This window comes from Heptranchias perlo, chromosome 8, assembly GCF_035084215.1.
Source record: "Heptranchias perlo isolate sHepPer1 chromosome 8, sHepPer1.hap1, whole genome shotgun sequence".
NCBI lineage: Eukaryota > Metazoa > Chordata > Chondrichthyes > Hexanchiformes > Hexanchidae > Heptranchias > Heptranchias perlo.
This window is the reverse complement of record NC_090332.1, coordinates 23,094,584-23,112,779: the sequence shown is the minus strand read 5'-3', so window position 1 is coordinate 23,112,779 and position 18,196 is coordinate 23,094,584. Positions and strand designations below refer to the sequence as shown.

General features: G+C 41.6%; 1 protein-coding gene across 1 annotated transcript in view; it reads left to right on the top strand.

Moving 5' to 3' along the window:
* The window catches only part of gch2 (GTP cyclohydrolase 2), a 46,272-nt gene extending 35,347 nt beyond the window's left edge, over window positions 1-10,925 (top strand). The window contains exons 4-6 of the mRNA XM_067988304.1: window positions 1,600-1,631; window positions 4,861-4,945; window positions 10,635-10,925. Of these exons, the coding sequence (XP_067844405.1) occupies window positions 1,600-1,631; window positions 4,861-4,945; window positions 10,635-10,761 (244 nt within the window). The 3' untranslated portion in view covers window positions 10,762-10,925. The remainder of the gene's footprint in view (window positions 1-1,599; window positions 1,632-4,860; window positions 4,946-10,634) is intronic.
* Window positions 10,926-18,196: the final 7,271 nt, after the last annotated feature.

Here is an 18,196-nt window from a genome sequence, read left to right as displayed (position 1 = left end):
ACCTCTCCTCATAAGCTCCTGCTCTCCTATTGGGTATTGATTGATTTGGAATGCATCCTAATTCTGAAGATCAATGGGTTAAGTCTTGGAAACAGATCACAGAATAAAGTATCACCCAGTTCTCTTCTCTGTTGGCAGATACCGGTGAGGTAGGGATGAGGTGAAATAATTTTTTGTTACATTTGATACCAAAATTAATGTACCTTAATGTGAACCTTCACTCAATCAAATGGAGATGGATTCACAGTGATGGTAGTTTCCTGTCTCTCTCTGTCATTAGGACTACATAGTAATTTGTAAAATTAACATGCTTCCTGAATTGAATTACTTGCACACAATGCTGATCTTGAAGGTAGAGGTCCCATCTTTAAGCTGAAACAGGTGGCAAAAAGCCTTCTGTGGGCAGGCTTGGAACTCTCCTGCATATATGCAAGATGATCATTTTCTTGGACTACCCAATATAAGACTATTATTGTGCAGCCCATTTGCTGGTGGCTGATCTCAGGTCAGCTTGGAGCCCCTCCCTGCCCGAAGGGAGTTGCATTTGGTATTCATCTGCGGTTTAGTTTCTCTTCTTTGCATCTAAAATTCAAAGTGGCCAGAGGCTATCCAGCCTCTGCAGGCCTTAGTCTGTTTATTACCTTCTGGACCTCCCATTGGTCCCTTAAACTTGATTAAGAATTCAGGAAGCTGTTCTTTTCAGATCAATGGGTGTCTGTTGGATTGGGGGAGCTGGCAGCCTACAGGTTTGCAAATAATTAGTAATTTTCCTGCAAGAACAAATTAGCACCATTTAAATGTATGAAAAAGAACTCAATCTTGTTTCAGCCTTTTTTTCACCTTTGCAGCTCAGATCTATATTGTGGCATGTCTGAGTTATCAACTAAAATAAATTTTACCCTTGAATTCTAGAGGCTCAATTAAGGATGCCAAGTTTGCATTCAAATGTTACAAAGGATCTAACTGAAATGGCTTCCCAGGGCAACAGTACTGTTTGGGAATTGGCTTAGGCCTGTGATTTTCACATTCAAGATGGCAAAGTATTTGTAAATTGCCCAAATGGATTTCAGTATAAAATGTTTTAACTGGTGATTGAATGATCAATAAGTTAGTATCTTGCACATTAAGGGATGTTATAATGAAAAAGTAAATTAAATTATTAAACGTGTGGGTGTTTACATCAATAGCAAAAAAGTGTTTTTAATGATGGAGGTGAAAAGTATCAACTTTGCATTGTGTTTGGGTCATTTTGAGCTTGACATACTAACAGCTGATGTTATTCAGTTACAATGATGAATGAAGAAGAATCCCCAATACATACTTTAATACCACAAAATTCCCATTAATTAATTTGTTCCAACTTATTTTTCCACTTCTGGCAATAACTTAATAAAATTATTGCCTCTTAACCTTTTGAAATCCTTATGAGAACACATGTTTAATGTTTTGACACACTTTGAGGGTCATGTGATATTCAAGCATTGGAAAGGGTCACATTTTTACATTTTAATTTTAAAATTATTAATATTTTACTGAAAGTTAAACTTACAATGCCAGACTGCAACAAGAAGGTGATTTTAATTTTTTCTTTTCTTACAGGATTGTTGAAATCTACAGTAGAAGACTTCAAGGTACTGTTAATTCAAAAATAATTTATATTTCTATTTCCTCATAAAATGTGCTATAGGCAATTCCTATAGATAACTGCCCATTGATTGTCTTTTTCTCAAAACTATAATCTAATTTATCAATATATTGGCCTAAATTTAAGCTTGTCTAATCCAAACCTTCTTTGCGACACATAGGGGATCACTTTCACTTCCGGCACAGGCAGAAAACTTATGGTTGCGGATCGGATGCCCGTTATACACAGGCTCAATTTTCCTTTCCATTGACTTCATGGTTAGCACCTTGTAAGACCATTGTATTTTTTTCATGTGACCCCCTTCATAGAAGGCATCAAAACCCTGTTTCTGGGGGATAAGGATGGGGGGACCCAACGTTGCCCTCAGCCAGTCCACCTCCGCCAAACTTTCCAGCTTGGATACAATGGCATGTGTCCTAGATGCATACCTAGTTGCATGGGTGCCCGCCAATGTCAGGCAAATGAAGGATCCTCTCGCTAAACCAGCAAACTATTTCAGATTCAGTAGCAGAGATCCAGGCAGACACATCTCAGCACTTACATAGAGATGCACCTCCCCTGTGGATTTCAGGGCCAGTATATTTGAATTTGCTCTCTTTCTATCTGGCAAATTCTGTTTTCCTTATTTATTGCCAAGAAACACCAGAGGGACATTTCCAAAGTTTTATTATCAAATTTTGTTCTTACTCGAGAACCTGTTCTTACAGTGGTTCACCCAGTTGCTGAACTGTCTCCTGAAAACAGCTTTTTTAGTAGTCTTAGTTTCTGCAACGAGAGGTAGAAAACTCCAGGTAGCAGTTGTCAAATAGTCTCATTTGATTTTGCATAAGGATAGGGCAGTTAACAGGGCTCGCTATTCTGCTTGAAGTGGCATGAGAGTTTCAGCTCCAAACAAGAAGTTATCATTCCATCCTTCTGTCTGCTGTTTCGTAACTTAGAACTTGAACATTGCTTTCTTTACGTCAATGCAAAGACAACTTATTTATTATGTCAGGAGAACAAAGATATTCATAAAGGACATCAACTGTTTGTTTTCTATAGACATTCCTTAACTTGTTATAAGATATTAAGGAGAAGAGATAGGGTGGATAGAGAGAAACTATTTCCGCTGGTTGGGGATTCTAGGAGTAGGGGCACAGTCTAAAAATTAGAGCCAGACCTTTCAGGAGCGAGATTAGAAAACATTTCTACACACAAAGGGTGGTAGAAGTTTGGAACTCTCTTCCGCAAACGGCAATTGATACTAGCTCAATTGCTAAATTTAAATCTGAGATAGATAGCTTTTTGGCAACCAAAGGTATTAAGGGATATGGGCCAAAGGCAGGTATATGGAGCTAGATCACAAATCAGCCATGATCTTATCAAATGGCGGAGCGGGCACGAGGGGCTGAATGGCCTACTCCTGTTCCTATGTTCCTATATTGGCCATATCAAATCAGAGACTTACAAAGTAGTTGGTAAAATGCATTGTAACTATATAGCAGGTAAGAAACCTTGTAATAAAATTAGGGGCCTTTTCATCAGGTCAACTGCAACGTCCTGGGCCAGTCTTTGAAAAGTCGATTGTTGATAGGATTTGTATGGTGGCCAATCCTCACACATTTGTCAAAGAGCACATCCAAGATGATTTGGGCTTTAGTAGATCAAGTTTTTGTGCTGGAGTATTTTCTGGACCAAGAGGCACACCCTCTTCCTCCTCATTATAAGCACCACTGGACCAGTCTCCCGCACTATAAAGGGTGCTGTAAAGAAAGAAGAAAGCTAGTTTACCTACCTTGTAGGGTCATGTGAATTCTTCAAATGAAAGTATTTTCTACATGCGCACATAACGCCAACCAACTGCAGCATCCCTCTCTACATTTATCTATCCCGTTTTCCCTCTATATATCTGTTTATCCCTTCTTATATGTTCAGGTTTCATCTCATTTTGGAAACAAATTAAAACATCTCCTTAAGGGAGACAGCTTCTATACAGTATGGGATAAGATGATTATAAGGAAGGCACCCACATAGTCAAAACATTTTAAAGGGCAACATTCCAATGAGTTTCCCCATTAGTGACCTGGGCTTATTCCTACAGTTTGTGGAGGATGCTTCTGTTTGAAGAATGAAGAAGACCCCTGGTTCTACAAATCGAAGCATCCTCCACATAGTGTAGGTGTAAGCACATGGGGAATCTAACTTTATGGTGTCATAGATAGCTAATTGATCCCATTCCTGTGAGGTTCCTCTAATCCTGAAGTACCAGCAACAAATATGCATGGACTTAAACTAAGCTCAGTACTTGTCCATGTGGCAGCAATAGTAGTTTTCCACCTTGAATTATGGAATAGTACCTTGGAGAACTTCCTGGTTCATAACTCAGCAGATCTCAGATTCAGAAAATTATTCAAAGCAGGTAATCATTGGTCCCAGCGTGGGTCTTAAACCTGCATTTTTGTAAAATCACATCCGCACCATTTAAGTCATTGTATATGTGCAACCTAAAGTCCTAACTTGGAAAAGAACCTCATGGCTCTAGTCAACACAAGGTTCAGCAAACTCCAAGGCCTCACTGCAGATATTAGTGAAGCCATGACCTAAACGCCTGCTCAAAATAGTGGCAAGTTCCATCCCTACTTGTCATTCATTCTTTTTGAAACCATCTTTGAAAAACAGCCATATCTTTACATGCCTCATTTGCAAGGAAAATTTACATATTACATAAAATCTACAGCACAGAAATAGGCCACATGACTCTTCTCCCACTCTAATTACCTCTTCCTATGCTACCCCTTTATCTCCCTATTCTCCACTCCCTCATGTATGCATCAAGCCTCCCCTTAAATACAGCTTTTACAATTTTGCAATAAAAGATCTTCCTGTTGTGGTTAGCATATCATTAACACAAAGTGACCAGAGGAAATCATCCCCTTGGTCTCTAACCCTCTACATAGTTCAAACATAATCTGAAGGGTTCTTGTATTTTTCTTCATGTGTATTACAATTTATTTTTCTGACACCTTCTTTGGTCTCTTACTTCTGATGTAATTCTCATTTGTCTTTTATATTCAACCGTAATATCTTCTTTGCTTAATCCTTTGTACTGTTTAAAACTCCTTGGCTTACCCCTTAGCTACTGGACATGTATTAACATATTTGTAAATAGCAACAAATTTCAATCGTCATTTGTTGGAGGTGGGTACTAAAATTTTTCCTACGTTTATCCACTATAGTTCAAGAACGGCTGACCAAGCAAATTGCAGTGGCCATTACAGAGGCTATGAAACCAGCTGGAGTAGCAGTTGTCATAGAAGCAACGTAAGCATATTCTTATTTCATTTAAGCGTACATGTTTTTGTTCTATTTATCAGTACTAGTCATCTTGTAATTTGGGGGCAAGGTTTTACACCATATAAAAAATTTAACCTAAATAATTTTTATGTTGGTATATTTTTAAAATACAGTGGATGAAGAATAGTTGTAAATATTTAACCATTAAAAGGCAAGTGCACTCTACTGAATGGTTACATAATTGAAAATGTTATAAATACTTATCGGGGTCTCTCAGTTATAACTCTTACTATGTTTTGGGCTTCAACATTGCTGGTTAAGGGCAGCGATTACATGGAAATGGGACAATGGGTAGTACTTTAGTCAGTACTGTACTTTCAATTCATTATGGCATGTAAATTAAACTACCAATATTTCTGTCCCATATGCAGCCATTTACCTTTAAGTTACCATATCCCTTTAATTTTACTCATCACCCCTTATAAACAGTTCTTTAAGATGACCTGCTGACCTGCAAGGACTCTTGAGTGCTATCCCCGTTCCGGCTTGTTCTCTTGCATTGTGTCATCATGCTGTAAGTTGAAGGTGTACATGGAATGACCTCAGAAGAGCACCCTTTACTGCACCAGTGTGGCATTTTTTTCCATTTCCCATGCCAACCATCCTGTGGCCTCTCTAAGTGAGATTGCCAATAAAGAAGCATGCTAGAAACTTTCTTTATCACTCGAGGCTGGGTTGTGCCCCCTGCCCCTGAAAATGACAGAGACCTGGTTGTGCTGAGCTGCTGCCATTTCTGGGAGTTTCTTGCTTGTCTTACAAGGGGTGGAACCTCTGTAACGTTACATGCCAAAGTACGATCTGCTGCCCGATAAATTGGCATATCAGTTTTTGCACAGTTTTTCCATACTCACATCATTGGGTGGCTCCGTAACAATTACTGTAAACTCTAACCAGAAAGGGTGAGTGTGTATGTTTTCTAAGAGAATTGTCGTCTTAAAATAGTTATTGTTAGCTGTTTATGCGGCTGCACTCCGCTACATAAAGTGGAAAAATTCTGTAATGGTAGATTTTTGAGAGTGCCTCTAGTACTGTGCCCGAGCCAGCTCAACCCTGATCTTTTCATGTAGCAAGTAATGGAGGATGGTTCTAGCTTTCTTTTCCATTATCCATCCAGTGACTGCACATAAAACCCAGCACTAATCTGCATTCTTTTAAACCCTCGCCCGCTTATCATCTTTCCCCTCACCCCACTGTGTCTGATTCCCACTGCCTCCCTGAGTATGTTTCCCAACACCCTACCACCACCCCCACCCCTGCTGCAGAGCAAATTTTCCACCACCACTGAGCATGTTTCCCAACTGTCCCCGCTAAGCAGATGTCCTTTCCCTCACCCCTCCTCCCCTACGCATGATTCCTTTCAACCCCTCCTCTGTTCCTCTCTCTGCTCCATCCACCTTCCCAATCCACATCCCCTATCCCTGATCCCCTCTCCTGCTCTCCTGCCGCATCCCTGTTCCCCTTCTCCATGCCCCTCCTCTGTCCCCTTCCCTTCTCTCTTCCAATTCTCTTTCCCTCCTCCCCCTGCTCCTTCCCCTTCTGTGCCCTCCCACATGCCTCCTCATCCTTCTTTCCCTGGCTTGTTGATCATTAAGAAAGAGATACTGACATATTACCTGTAGATTTAAAGTGATTTGATTATTGCTTTGTAATAATCTGAGGATTCCTATTCTCCACAAATGGGCATTGGTGAAAACTTGGAAAATAGATGATTTTTCTTGTTAGGGGCCTTGTTAAGGTCACTCATTTACCCTCTCAGGTGGATATATAAGATCCCGTGGCACAATTTTAAAAAGAGCAGGGAAGTTCTCCCAGTGTCCAAGCCAACATTTATCCCTCAGCCAACACCATTAAAAACAGGTTAAATTGTCATTTCTCTCATTACTGTATGTGGAACCTTACTGTGCGCAAATTGCATAGACTAGGCTTGTATTCCCTTGAGTATAGAAGATTAAGGGATGATCTAATTGATTTGTTTAAGATGATTAATGGAGTCGATAGCGTAGATAGAGAAACTATTTCCTCAGGTGGGGGAGTCCAGAACAAGGCGGCATAACCATAGAATTACATATTACATAGAATGTGCAACACAGAAACGGGCCTTTCGGCCCAACAGGTCAATGCCAGTGCTTATGCTCCAAATAAACCTCCTCCCTCCCTACTTCATCTAACCCTATCGACATGTCCTTCTATTCCTTTCTCCTTAAATGCATCTATGCTAATCGCCTCAACTACTCCTTGTGTTAGCGAGTCCACATTCTAACCACTCTCTGGATAAAGAAGTTTCTCCTGAATTCCCTATTGGATTGTTAGTGACTATCTTATATTTACGGCCTCTAGTTCTGGTCTCCCCAACAAGTGGAAACATCTTCTCTGCGTCCACCCTATCAAACGCTTTCATAATATTAAAGACCTCTATCAGGTCACCCCTCACTCTGCTCTTTTCTAGAGAAAAGAGCCCCAGCCTGCTCAATCTTTCCTTGAAAGGTATAACCTCTCAGTTCTGGTATCATCCTAATAAATCTTTTTTGCACCTTCTCCAGTGCCTCTATATCCTTTTTATAATATGGAGACCAGAACTGTTCACAGTACTCCAAGTATGGTCTAACCAAGGTTCTACACAAGTTTAACGTAGCTTCTCTGCCTTTCAATTCTGTCCCTCTAGAAATGAACCCCAGTGCTTGGTTTGCTTTTTTTATGGCCTTATTAACCTGCGTCGCTACGTTTAGTGATTTGTGTAAATGTACCCCAGATTGCTCCTCTACCCCATTTAGACTCTTATTATCCAAGCAGTATGTGACCCCCTTATTCTTCCTACCAAAATGTAATACCTCACACTTAACGAAATTGAAATTCATTTGCCAATTACACGCCCATTCTGCAAATTTATTAATATCTTCCTGTATTTTGTCACAGTCCTTCTCGGTATTAACTGTACCCCCCCCCCCCCCCCAATTTGGTGTCATCCACAAATTTTTTAATTGTACTTCTGATTCCTGAGTCTAAATCGTTTATGTGAATGGTGAACAATAGTGGACCCAGCACCGATCCTTGTGGAACTCCACTTCCCACCTTTTGCCAGTCTAAGGAACTACCTTTGACCCCTGCTCTCTGTTTTCTGTTTTGTAGCCAGCTTGCTATCCATTCTGCTACTTGTCGCCTGACTCCACATGCTCGGACCTTAGTCATGAGTCTACTATGCGGTACTTTATCAAAGGCCTTTTGAAAATCCAAATATATTACATCTACTACATTACCCTTGTCTACCCTTTCTGTTACTTCTTCAAAGAATTAGAGCTAGGCCGTTCAGGGGTGAAAATGGTATGCACTTTTGCACACAAAGGGTAGTGGAAATCTGGAACTCTCCCAAAAAACTGTTGCGGCTAGGTCAATTGAAAATTTCAAAACTGAGATTGATAAATTTTTGTTAGGTAAGGATATTAAGGGTTATGGAACCAAGGTGGGTAGATGGAGTTAAGGTACAGATCAATCATGATCTAATTGAATAGCGGAACAGGCTCAAGGGGCTGAATGGCCTACTCCTGTTCCTATGTTCTTTAAATTGATTACCTCATTGGCTGTTAAGCGCTTTGGGATGTCCTGAGATGTAAAAGGCACAAAATAAATGCAAGTTCATATTATTTTTAATGTAACGTCTACTGAAAATAAAATACTTATCACAATATTACGTACAACAGGTATCACCCACCCAGTGATCTTAATATAATAATAAATTTGTGTTTACACTGCAAGTAATGATGGCATTATTGGAGAAAGTGGCTTGGAGCCCTAGAATTAACATCAGTAAAGATATTGGGAGGATTATTTTAGCTACAGATCTTACCACTTGCCAAAATAATCTTTGCCTCAACTTTTTTCTGGTCTGGGTGAAGTGTTCAATTTAAATATGAAAATTTATCACTGGACCTTTCAGATTTAGCTCACACATGAAGAATGACCACTTGCTCACAGTACCCAAAATCTGCCATCTCCTATAAATTAGTACCCTAGCAGGAGTCAGCTCCTTCAGGAATGGAGGGGAGAAAAGAGGAGAAAGCTAAAGTGGGGAGGGAAAATATGATATTAAATTCAATGACAACTTTTTCTAACTTTGATTTTTGAAAAAGAGTCCTGATGGTGAAAGTGGGTCTTTAAAATCACAGTTGTTGATCGGAACTGGATAGTACGGGCCTTTCACCTCTGGGACCCAAGTTCAATTCCAGCCCTGACTGATGAGATGAAAGTCTCCTCTGTCTGCTGAAATGAAAGGAGTTTGGAAAGTCTTAATGCAGTTCCAAGCAAGAATAGGCCAACAGCACAAAACTGTCCCTAATTTGACATTAATTACCAATCTCACTTAGAGAAGCAACAGGAAGTGGAAAGATATATCGCAGTAGAGGGTGCTGCTCTGAGATTGGGAGGCATGTTGTTGGGTGTAATATCTCTGGCTTGGGATTGGTTGATCTGAAAATGGGTGAATGAAATGGGAAGTGTTCCATTCCCAAGCAATAACGCTCCTCACCTTTAACTTTTTTATTCATTCGTGGGATGTGGGCGTCACTGACAAGGCCGGCATTTATTGCCCATCCCTAGTTGCCCTTGGGAAGGTGGTGATGGGTCTTCTTCTTGAACCGCTGCAGTCAGCGTGGTGAAGGTATACCCACAGTTCTGTTAGGTAATGAGTTTCAGGATTTTAACCCAGCGACGATGATATATGTCCAAGTCAGGATGGCGTGTGACTCGGAGGGGAACTTGGAGGGACGATATTCCTATACACCTGCTGCCCTTGTCCATCTAAGTGGTGGAGGTCGTGGGGGTTTGTGAGGTGCTGCCGAACGGCACAAAAGTCACAGTACGAGGATGAGGTGGAAGATTTGACATCAAGTGTACATATAACCAATTTACTTCTATGCATTTATTTTATATTCTGACACATTAACTGAAAGATGTGTGTTGCTTCTTACCTATAAAATCTTTCTAACATTGCAATTATATTATTCTTCATGTGTCAATCTGGACAGTGAGTATTGATAGGCTATTTGATTGTGGAAGTCACCACAACCAAGTTCAATTCTGTCCTCATTAACTTTCCAGCTGGGGTCAACCAGAAGCAGAAAACCTGGCTGACCTTTCCCCTCCCTGGCTTAGGATTACTGAGGACAGTTGTAGAACAACTACAAGCACCCAGCGGAAATCAGATGACTCAGCACAGAATAGCAAACAAACTTGGGGCCTTGGGGTCGGATGACTTAGTAACTCACCACACAGAGTTACCAGCTAAGCAGTAAATGTGTTAATCTGAAAAAGCCACTGCACAACTGTGAAATGAAGCAGAAATCAAAAAGAGACAGTAAATCTTTTCAAATATAATTGGAAAAGATATTTTAACAGTTACACACAGTTAACTAGTCTGTTTATATAGTTAAATACTCTAAATGTGATTATTATATAATGTGGCCTTAACCCATAGGTGAACTATAAAACCATTTCATAATAAAGACAGGGGTCAACATGTGAACCAGATAAATGGTGGCAAGGTAAGAGAAAAGGGCAACGTCACAGCAACTTGTATCTTGTTAACATAAAAAAGATAACTGCTTTAATTGTTTTCATGTATCTTTAGAACTGATTAGTAACTAACTTAAAATGTTGTTTACAGGCACATGTGCATGGTGATGCGAGGTGTTCAGAAAATGAATAGCAAGACAGTGACTAGCACTATGCTCGGAGTTTTCCGTGAGGACCAAAAGACACGGGAAGAATTCCTCACGCTGACAAAGGAGTAGGAGAATCATTCTCAGTCTATCTCTTGTTGAATTTTAGGAAAATTTGCTGACCTGCCATGAAAAGAGGATTACGTTGAAGCAATAACTTCTGTTTGTCTGAAGATTAAAAGACAATGTTGACTCCTGTACTGATTAAATGCTGAATATTCCAAACAACCCATTTAATTCAAGCAGTGGACCAATATATCGCCAGGATACTATAGAGAAACAATGTTTTGGTGTTGCTATGCTATATTTGAGTAGGATAATATGCATCATTTTTAGTGTGAAATGGTAGTTTTCTAAGTACAGTGGAACCTGTAAATTAGGGACAACTAAAGGACTTGCATCAGTTGTCCTTTATTTGCAGGTGTCCTTATTTTCAAAATGTCATTGTATGTACAGTAAACTGGACGAGCCAAATATCTCGGGATTGACTGTATCTCCTGCAGCGTTCCTTTCTTTCGCCCTCACCTGGGATCATGCCTAATTCTGGAGCCCTGCCAGCAGGATGTGATTTCTGTTCATTTTCTGTTTGTTGGGTTTCCCAGTTCATTGCCATCCCAGGGTCCTTTTCCATTGATGGGGGGATGTCCTGATCCTTCAATCTGCAAAATTGGCAGGCTGCACAGGGCGAGGTGGCTGCTGTAGGGCCAGAGTACCTTGGAGATCCCAGACAAATTGGGGGGGATTGATGTACTGCAGACCCCTATCCAGGACCCCCTCCCTCCATGTGCTGCAGCTGCTAATGTTTGAAGAGCTTGGGGGTGGGCAGGGGGCTGTTAGTAGCTCATCAGTACTTGATGTACTGGTGGAGGGAGATGTGATGTTGCCTGATGCAGTTCCCGGCTTTTGTGGAATGGGGAGTTCTTTACCCAGCATCCGTAGCGGCAGAGAAATCGCTCTATCCCTGGACAGAGCCGTGCAAGCATTCAATCCCAGAGATACAGCAGTTTCTCAGCCGCTATGGATGCTGGGTAAAGAGCTCACCATTCCACAAAAGCTGTTCCTTCCACCCGCTGCCGACTCGCGCTTAGCTGCGTGTCCGGTGTTTTAAGTTGCAAATGGACTTGGTGCATTGAAGGCTGTCCGTAATTCGTAATTTGCGAGTGTCCGTGGTTTCAAGGTGCAGCTTGTATCTATTACAATGTAGGTTATTTGGGACTTTTTTTTATTCGTTCATGGGATGTGGGGGTCGCTGGTGAGGCCAGTATTTATTGCCCGTCCCTAATTGCCCTTGAGAAGGTGGTGGTGAGCCGCCTTCTTGAACTGCTGCAGTCCATGTGGTGAAGGTTCTCCCACAGTGCTGTTAGGAAGGGAGTTCCATGATTTTGACCAAGCGACGATGAAGGAACGGCGATATATTTCCAAGACGGGATGGTGTGTGACTTGGAGGGGAACGTGCAGGTGGTGGTATTCCCATGTGCCTGCTGCTCTTCTCCTTCCAGGTGGTAGAGGCCGCGGGTTTGGGAGGTGCTCCAGAAGAAGCCTTGGCAAGTTGTTGCAGTGCATCCTGTGGATGGTACACACTGCAGCCACAGTGCGCCGGTGGTGAAGGAAGTGAATGTTTAGGGTGGTGGATGGGGTGCCAATCAAGCGGGCTGCTTTGTCCTGGATCGTGTCGAGCTTCTTGAGTGTTGATGGAGCTGCACTCATCCAGACAAGTGGAGAGTATTCCATCGCACTCCTGACTTGTGCCTTGTAGATGGTGGAAAGGCTTTGGGGAGTCAGGAGGTGAGTCACTCGCCGCAGAATACCCAGCCTCTGACCTGCTCTTGTAGCCACAGTATTTATATGGCTGGTCCAGTTAAGTTTCTGGTCAATGGTGTCCCCCAGGATGTTGATGGTGGGGGATTCGGCAATGGTAATGCTGTTGAATGTCAAGGGGAGATGGTTAGAATCTCTCTTGTTGGAGATGGTCATTGCCTGGCACTTGTCTGGCGTGAATGTTACTTGCCACTTATCAGCCCAAGCCTGGAGGTTGACCAGGTCTTGCCGCATGCGGGTATGGACTGCTTCATTATCTGAGGGCTTGTGAATGCAACTGAACACTATGCAATCATCAGCGAACATCCCCATTTCTGACCTTATGACCTTATGATGGAGGGAAGGTCATTGATGAAGCAGCTGAAGATGGTTGGGTCTAGGACACTGCCCTGAGGAACTCCTGTAGCAATGTCCTGGGGCTGAGATGATTGGCCTCCACAACCACTACCATCTTCCTGTATGCTAGGTATGACTCCAGCCACTGGAGAGTTTTCCCCCTGATTCCCATTGACTTCAATGTTACTAGGGCTCCTTGGTGCCACATTTGGTCAAATGCTGCATTGATGTCAAGGGCAGTCACTCTCACCTCACCTCTGGAATTCAGCTCTTTTGTCCACGTTTGGTCCAAGGCTGTAATGAGGTCTGGAACCGAGTGGTCCTGGCAGAACCCAAACTGAGCATCAGTAAGCAGGTTATTGGTGAGTAAGTGCTGCTTGATAGCACTGTCGACAACACCTTCCATCACTTTGCTGATGATTGAGAGTAGGCTGATGGGGTGGTAATTGGCCTGATTGGATCTGTCCTGCTTTTTTTGGACAGGACATACCTGGGCAATTTTCCACATTGTCGGGTAGATGCCAGTGTTGTAACTGTACTGGAACAGTTTGGCTAGGGGCACGGCTAGTTCTGGAGCACAAGTCTTCAGCACTACAGCTGGGATGCATGTCGGGGCCCATAGCCTTTGCTGTATCCAGTACACTCAGCCGTTTCTTAATATCACGTGGAGTGAATCGCATTGGCTGAAGACTGGGTTCTGTGATGGTGGGGATATTGGGAGGAGGCCAAGATGGATCATCCACTCAGCATTTCTGGCTGAAGATGGTTTCAAACACTTCAGCCTTGTCTTTTGCACTCACATGCTGGACTCCACTATCATTGAGGATGGGGATGTTTACAGAGCCTCCTCCTCCCGTTGGTTGTTTAATTATCCACACCATTCATGACAGAGCTTTGATCTGATCCGTTGGTATTTGAATCGCTTAGCTCTGTCTATAGCACGTTGCTTCTGCTGTTTAGCATGCATGTAGTCCTGAGTTGTAGCTTCACCAGATTGGCACCTCATTTTTTGGTACGCCTGGTATGCTCTTCTGCACCCCTCATTGAGCCAGGGTTGATCCCCTGGCATGTTGGTAATGGTAGAGTGAGGAATATGCCAGGCCATGAGGTTACAGATTGTGCTGGAATACAATTCTGCTGCTGCCCCACAGCACCTCATGGATGCCTAGTTTTGAGCTGCAAGTTCTGTTCTGAATCTATCCCATTTAGCACAGCGATAGCGCCACTCAACAGGTTGGATGGTGTCCTCGGTGCGAAGATGGGACTTCGTCTCCACGAGGACTGTGCGGTGGTCACTCCTACCAATACTGTCATGGACAGATGCATCTGCGACAGGTAGATTGGTGAGGACGGATTAGGAAGGTTTTTTCCCTCACCACCTATGTCCTTCAGGAATCAGCCAGCAGTGGTGTTACTGAGCCACTCTTGGTGATGGACATTGAAGTCCCCCACCCAGAGTACATTCTGTGCCCTTGCTAGCCTCAGTGCTTCTCAACATGGAGGAGGATTGATATCATCAGCTGAGGGAGGACGGTAGTTGGTAATCAGCAGGCGGTTTCCTTGCCCATGTTAGACCTGATGCCATGAGATCCAGAGTCAATGTTGAGGACTCCCAGGGCCACTCCCTCCTGACTGTATATCACTGTACCACCACCTCTGGTCGGTCTGTCCTGCCAGTGGAGACAGGACATACCCAGGGATGGTGATGGAAGAGTCTGGAACGTTGGCTGAAAGGTATGATTCTGTCAGGCTGTTGCTTGACCAGTCTGTGAGTGACAGCTCTCCCAATTTTGGCACTAAGTCCCCAGATGCTTGTGAGGAGAACGTTGCAGGGTCAACTGGGCTTAGTTTGCTTTATGTCATGTCCAGTGCCTAGTGGCTAGTGGTCCATCCGGTTTTATTTTTATTATGACTTTTTTTAAGCAAGATTTTACAACTGAGTGGCTTACTAGGCCATTAAGACCAGTAGGTTTCCTCCCCTAAAGGGCATTAGTGAACCAGATGTGTTTTTACAACAATCCAGTAGTATCATGGCAGCCACCATTACTGTGTTTTTTTAATTCCAGATTTTTATTTAATTAATTACATTTAAAGTCCCCCAGCTGCTGTGGTGGGATTTGAACTCATGACTCCAGATTATTAGTCTAGGCCTCCGGATTACTAGGCTAGTAACATAACCACTATGCTACCATACCCTTACTATGTCAATAAGTGTCTGTTTTTTGCAGGTGTTCGTTTGTACAGGTTTCACTTTAACTGCCTACATACTTAAAGCGACTAAATGTATAATTCTACAATTTCATTTAACATTCAAAAAAAAATTCAGACTTCCTGAAGGCTAATTTTTAATAATACAAAAATGCTTAAACCAATATAGTGGCAGGTCTAACGTTGACTGGCAGCTGATTTGATTAATTATCGGGCAGGGAAAAGTGATTGACAGCAAGTTTAGACAATTATAAAATGGGAAATGTACAACCAACTCAACAAGGCATTATACAACAATCTAATCATATTTTTCAAAAACCAAAACTAGGTTGGGCATTGGCCATTCACTTCTGGAACCTCGGTTCAAAATTCAGCCCAGATTGATGAGTCGGACAACTCCTCTGTCTGCTGAGTTTAAGGATCTTAATGTGAACTGAGCCATTAATTTTGCACTAGCTGACAACCTCCGGCCACAGGATATTGTTGGGCCAGAGTAGAGGGAGCTTCTAGCTGACTGGAAGTGCTTGACTCTGGGCACATAAAATGGACAGTTTTCCAAACCCCGGCGTTAACATCCCGTATTTTGTAAATAAAACCAAAATTACTCAATGGCTATCTCTTTTGCAAGCTTTTTTTAAAATTATGTTTGAAAAGTTTTACTGACCCTTTTTTGTTTTCTGCTTCATTTTGAAGTTGTGATGTGGCTTTTTCAGATTAATAAATGATTTACCAGCTACCTAATACTATGTGTGATGAGTTACTAAGCCCATCAGAACCCAAGACCCCAAGTTTGATTGCCAGTCTGTGCTGAGATAGCTGATCTCTGCCAGGCAGTAATTGGGTCACCACAACTGTCCTCAGCAATCCTGAGCTAGAGAAGGGAGAAGTCAGCCATTTTTTCTGCTTCTATCGCTATCCATTGATCCCAGCTGAAGACAGTGAGGACAGAATTAGCCTTGTTTGTGGTGCCCTCCACAGTTGAATAGCCTACCAATACTCTCTGTCTAGTTTAGCACATAAAGAATGGCTGCTTGAACGAGGTATTGGAGGATAGCTGTTACCTCTGGGACTGTAGCTCAGCAAGAATTAGTGCCTTCAGGAGAGGAAAGGAGAGAAAAGTGGAAAGGGAAAAAAACTTTTGTTTCAGATGCTCATATAGTCAACACTACATCTAGTTACATTTGTAATTTGTCTGCAATGGAACACATTTTAAAGCATCCATGTGGTAGAAATTACAGCTGGTGATGTTATCGTACGAGCACTTAATGGGGGAGGAATTTGCCTTGGGCGGTAATGCAAAACAGACAATAGTGAATCAGCAGCCTGTTTTACACCCTGCCAATATTTTCATATTAAAGTCAAAGGAAAAGAAAATCGGGCGGTGTAAAACGGGCTGTCGGGCGGTGTAAAACGGGCTGTCGGGCGGTGTAAAACGAGCTGTCGGGTGGTGTAAAACGGGCTGTCGGGTGCTATTACCTGTTTTGTGCTATTGTCCAAAATGAATTTCACCCCCATTGTGTTCTTAACTAGTCCACTATTTTAACGGAGATGTTAATCTGCTTATTTAAAATACGTTAATACCGCCATTAAAATAGCAGATAGAAGACTTTGATATGAGCATGCTAATTATTTGTAAAAACACATTATCAACAGTAATTTCTACCGTTGTATTCTTTGCCTCTCTGGTCTTAACGTTACATAATACAACACTAAAAAAATGAGATCAAAAAAATATAATGATCAACTTCTTTAATTGTATAAGTCCTGTACTAACACAACATCTATCATTTTGAGTTAATCCATGCCCTGCTGAGTGAATGGAAACTCCATAACTAACACAACAAATACTGAGACCATTTATAGAAAGAAAGAACTTGCATTTATACAGCGCCTTTCACGACCTCAGGACATCCCAAAGCATTTTACAGCCAATGAAGTACTTTTGAATTGTAGTCACTGTTGTAATGTAGGAAACAAGACAGCCAATTTGTGCACAGCAAGGGCCGACAAACAGAAAATAGATAAATGACCAGATAATCTATTTTAGGTATTGGTTGAGGGATGAATATTGGCCAAGACACCAGGAGAACTCCCCTGCTCTTTTAGTGCCCTGGATTCTTCACATTGTACTGAGGGGGATCTGAAAGACGGCACCTCCGACAGTGCAGCACTCCTTCAGTATTAGCCTAGATTATATGCTCAAGTCTCCAAAGTGGGGCCTGAACCCATAACCTTCTGACTCAGAAGTGAGAGTGCTACCACTGGGCCAAGGGTGACACCTACTGTAAAAAATAAAACATTTTTAAAGGATATTGCCAAATTGGTGCTTTGCAATCCTATGTCGTACTTCAGAATAACACTATACTATGTGGCCTTAATGAGTATTACTTGTTTTATGTAAGATGACTTTTGAAATATAGAGATAAAATAGACATTTTAATGTTCTGTCAGGTACAATCAATTAAATGTTCTGTATTTCTTTTCATTGTCCTATTCGTTGTGCTAAGAGACAAACATTTTATATTGTTGTTAAAGTATTTTTTAAAGGGTCTGCAGTGTTTCCGCTGCAAATGTGTGATTCTAAATGTCATTATGTGCTGCGGAACTACACCATTTGTATTGTAGTCCTGTCACCATAAAATTAAAAAGCATTAGATGTTTTAAAAACACAGTATTTGTATACTTGTGGAAATGCGTTGTGCCTTTTCATATTGTACAAATTAAAAAGGTTAGAAATTGGGGGTGCAGTGATTTATCAACATTTGTGAAAATGTTTAATACAGAACTCTTGATTTTTTTGCTCATTGTTTAACTGTAAACAATATTAAAGTATAAATACCAATTGTATAAATGTATCAAAATATATGTTGCACCTATTTACAAAAAGTTTTTTTCTTTGATTAATACAATTAGGGTAACACTGTTTATGTCCTTCTCAGTTATATAGGTTCATTACAACTCACTGATAAGTTTTGCTTTATATTTCATAATGGGTGAAGCCTTGAAATTATAATATGAGACATTATCATAAGGACACTAGAGGATATTTGATCAAATTCCTCTGCTATTTTAACCAGAGGCATTAACCCATTTAAACAACTCTGTGAAAAAGTGAGCAGAGGAATTTATTACAAATGTGTTAAGT